Here is a 3,320-nt window from a genome sequence, read left to right on the forward strand (position 1 = left end):
GTGTAAAAAATACAAAATGTTTTTTCAAGCATTTTCGATTCTGTAACCTTATCTTTACAAAATTTTAATTGCGAGATTATTCGATACATTGCCGATTTGTAATAACTGACTTTCTTAAAATATTGGAATCTAAATGTATTTCATTCATCAAAGACGGTCGGAAGTATAACTTCTCTTATATGTTCAAATCTTTCCTTTAATCATTTCCATAAAGCCATGTAATTTTTTTCAATGAAGTATTTACATTTTAATTATTCATTAAGATGTCGACTGATGTTGAGATATCATTTTCTTTAATAATCTCACTTAGACCCAATGACTCAAGGTATATCGAGAGTCCATGACATATAATTTTTTCTCATAATGTAAACGCAACGAATTCGAGCTTTGCTAAAAATATTTTCAACTCTTATTTTCAACTTTTATTTTCAACATACGTCATCACAATAATTTTCAATATTTCCAATACTTATTTTCAACAATATCATATTTTATTTTATATACAAAAATACTATTAAAAACATTTCACATATGTAATTATTTTAAAATATCGAGAAAAGAAGTAATACCATAGAGTTGGTCGAACCCATAACTAAATTTCTCGGCACAAACGGCGATAGAAACTTTTCTTGGGCTTGGCGGAATCTTCCTTTCCGCCATCTCCATTGGAAGTATCCTTCTTCAAAATATTCAATTTTCGAAGTTTCTCCGACACAAATGTCCGCTTCTTGACTTTCTCATCGGGTGTCGAAGTCCCCTGCAGATTCTTTTGCACATCGGATAGATATATTTTCATCTCAAGTAATTCCATTCTCAGTAATTCATTCTCTTCAGCAAGAGACGCATCGTTGTGTGTTGGATCTCTTTTAGTCCATGCATCTTCTGTTTTTTTATCGTCAATGCTACTTCTTAGCTCGAGCTGATCGTAGCACAATGCTTGCTGGGCTACCGGCACGGGCAAACGCTTATTTTCCGATGCGTGAACTCGGGCTTCGTATGATAGCCTGTATATATCCATTACACCGCACACTTTCTCTCGCTCGATCTCGTCTAGATTTGCGTGTGCCTGTAATCGCGAAAAAATAAAATAAAAAACAGTCAGTATTACCATTAAGAACTAAAGTTCACTAGCTATAACTTTAGATAGAACAGAATCCACCATTAAATCAACACTGAAAATATAAAGGCCTTTTTTTTCACTAGACTATCTTAGTCACATGGCATTTGACACTGACCTTCAAGTATATATCAACAGCTCGGTAAAGATCATCGTCGACCTTCCGAGCTGCTTTAGGCAGCAAATTGGCAATCCCGTTAAATTTCGAAACAGTAAGTTCACCATAAGTCGCTATCTCCGCGAGGTACGCATCAACAGTCTTTGCAACTTTCTTCATAGCAACAGAACACACTTCTCTCAAGTCTCCGGCATTAAAGACCGCAATACTGTTCTCTTTATCCACAAATCCAGATATGATCCTTCTCACGGTCTCGAGATCACACAATCTCTCGCCGTCATATGTACACGAAAGTACAAAAAGATCATCTACTTTTGCATGATCTAAGATGGCCGATATTCTTTTCTCGAGGTCCTTTTTGGAATGAGCATCTGCCCTCAAGAAAATCGCGGCCCTCAGAAGAAAGCACAAGAAGTTTGGAGGGAAAGAGAGCGTTCCTGAGGGCAAGAGAGCCACTATGGACTCAAGAACTTCACGCTGCTTCTGGGTTCGGATATCAGGTTCACCCGAATTTAGTGATTTAATACCGTTCCCGGAGTGATCACGAACATGATCATGAAGTGATTTCTCTGTATAAGTCATTAGACAACTAGACATAGTTAAGGCCTTTGCACCTCTACCCTTCATTGAATCCATGATCTTTCCAAAGAAGGTTACATCTAAGATTAATAGCTCTTTTATCCACCAATTTGGTGGCGAACGGCTCGGAAATTTCGCTTCAACACATGCCTATCAAAGAAGAAGAAACACCAACAATTATTTAACTATCTGCAAATAAATATCCAGAACAGCAATAATCAAGTAGGTTTCGAACTTAATTAGCTCACTTGGAACCAAATTTTTGCACCAAACTAAACAATTTTACCAACAAAACGAAATGACCCCTCACTGAAATGTTTCGAAACAATCACTAATCTGTTTTTTCTGATCAAAATTCAAGACAGAATTCTTGTTACAATATGCTCATAAATGACCAAGAACTCAAAAGCACCAACTTCATTAACCTCATCAAACTTTTTAAGATGTAAAAAGTCTACATCGTATACCTTGGAACTGATCACCTCAACACATCTTTGGACTAGTTTGAGTTCCTCAGCAACTGGAAGAAGATCTTCACACGATTTCAAGACGAGGATAGCCCCTGATAAACTCGTCAGCGCTACCTCCGACAAGAAACTCTCCGACAGGCTAGTGAGATTATTCTCAGAATACTTTTCGTTCATCTGTAAATATTCAGCCGCACACCAGAGGGCAGCCACATTCTGTACCGTGATTTCGAAATCGACACCGTAACAAAATTTCACTACCGTTTCAAATATTTCAGGCCCCCCGGGCATGACCGAAAGTTCTATTCTTGCTAAATCCGTATCTTTCGATTCAAGAATCAGCCGTCTTATGTAATTGCTCTTCGACACAAGCATAACCTGCAAAACCCAACAAATAAACCCCATTTTAACCAAAGAAAACAGCGAGTAAATTCAACAATCAGTCTTTTTTCCCCTTCTTCAATGGGTTAGTTTCTGCATACCTTGTGAAGAGGGAAGTGGTCTTCCCCTACTTCAACAACAACATCAGCCGGGATTTCTTGAGAAATCACCCTGCATTCAGAATTTTGAAGTAGTTTCAGTAAAAATAAATTAATTATATCTCAGAATAGAACTAAATGATAAGTGTAAACAACTCACCAGTGTCCACTTCTCTGTTTCGAAAGAGGAAAGTCGCTGCAACTGTTCCTGCGGCGGGTGGCCATGTCCAGAAATAGATTCAAGAAAATAGTGTGTGCCCAAAAAGATTTCCGAATGGGTTTAATTTATAAGAGTTCCATAAATGATAAATATCTAAAAGTTTATTTTTCCACTAATCCAAAATCTCGTCCTACAATGTAAAATTTAATCGTTTAAAAATAATAATATATAGTTTGAATTATATTAGTCATTACCGTGTTTCCATGACTGTAGAGGTCCATTCGAACAAGAAATTGTGTCAACTTTGTTTCTTGTCCACGTACATTAGTATCATTGAACACGATGCCTTTCACATGTTGTATATTCCCCACGGTCCGAGTTTGACCGCGTGTGCATGCAA

General features: G+C 37.2%; 1 protein-coding gene across 1 annotated transcript; it reads right to left on the reverse strand.

The window, feature by feature from the left end:
- Positions 1-441: 441 nt before the first annotated feature.
- On the reverse strand, positions 442-3,089 carry LOC140823104 (root phototropism protein 2-like). Its single transcript, XM_073184249.1, has 5 exons — positions 2,921-3,089; positions 2,764-2,833; positions 2,282-2,659; positions 1,236-1,964; positions 442-1,066 (listed from the first exon to the last, which is right to left on the reverse strand). Exons 1-5 carry the CDS (start codon positions 2,983-2,985, stop codon positions 593-595), a joined length of 1,716 nt encoding a protein of 571 aa, XP_073040350.1. The 5' UTR covers positions 2,986-3,089; the 3' UTR covers positions 442-592.
- Positions 3,090-3,320: the final 231 nt, after the last annotated feature.

Source organism: Primulina eburnea, chromosome 2, assembly GCF_022965805.1.
Source record: "Primulina eburnea isolate SZY01 chromosome 2, ASM2296580v1, whole genome shotgun sequence".
Classification (NCBI taxonomy): Eukaryota; Viridiplantae; Streptophyta; class Magnoliopsida; order Lamiales; family Gesneriaceae; genus Primulina; species Primulina eburnea.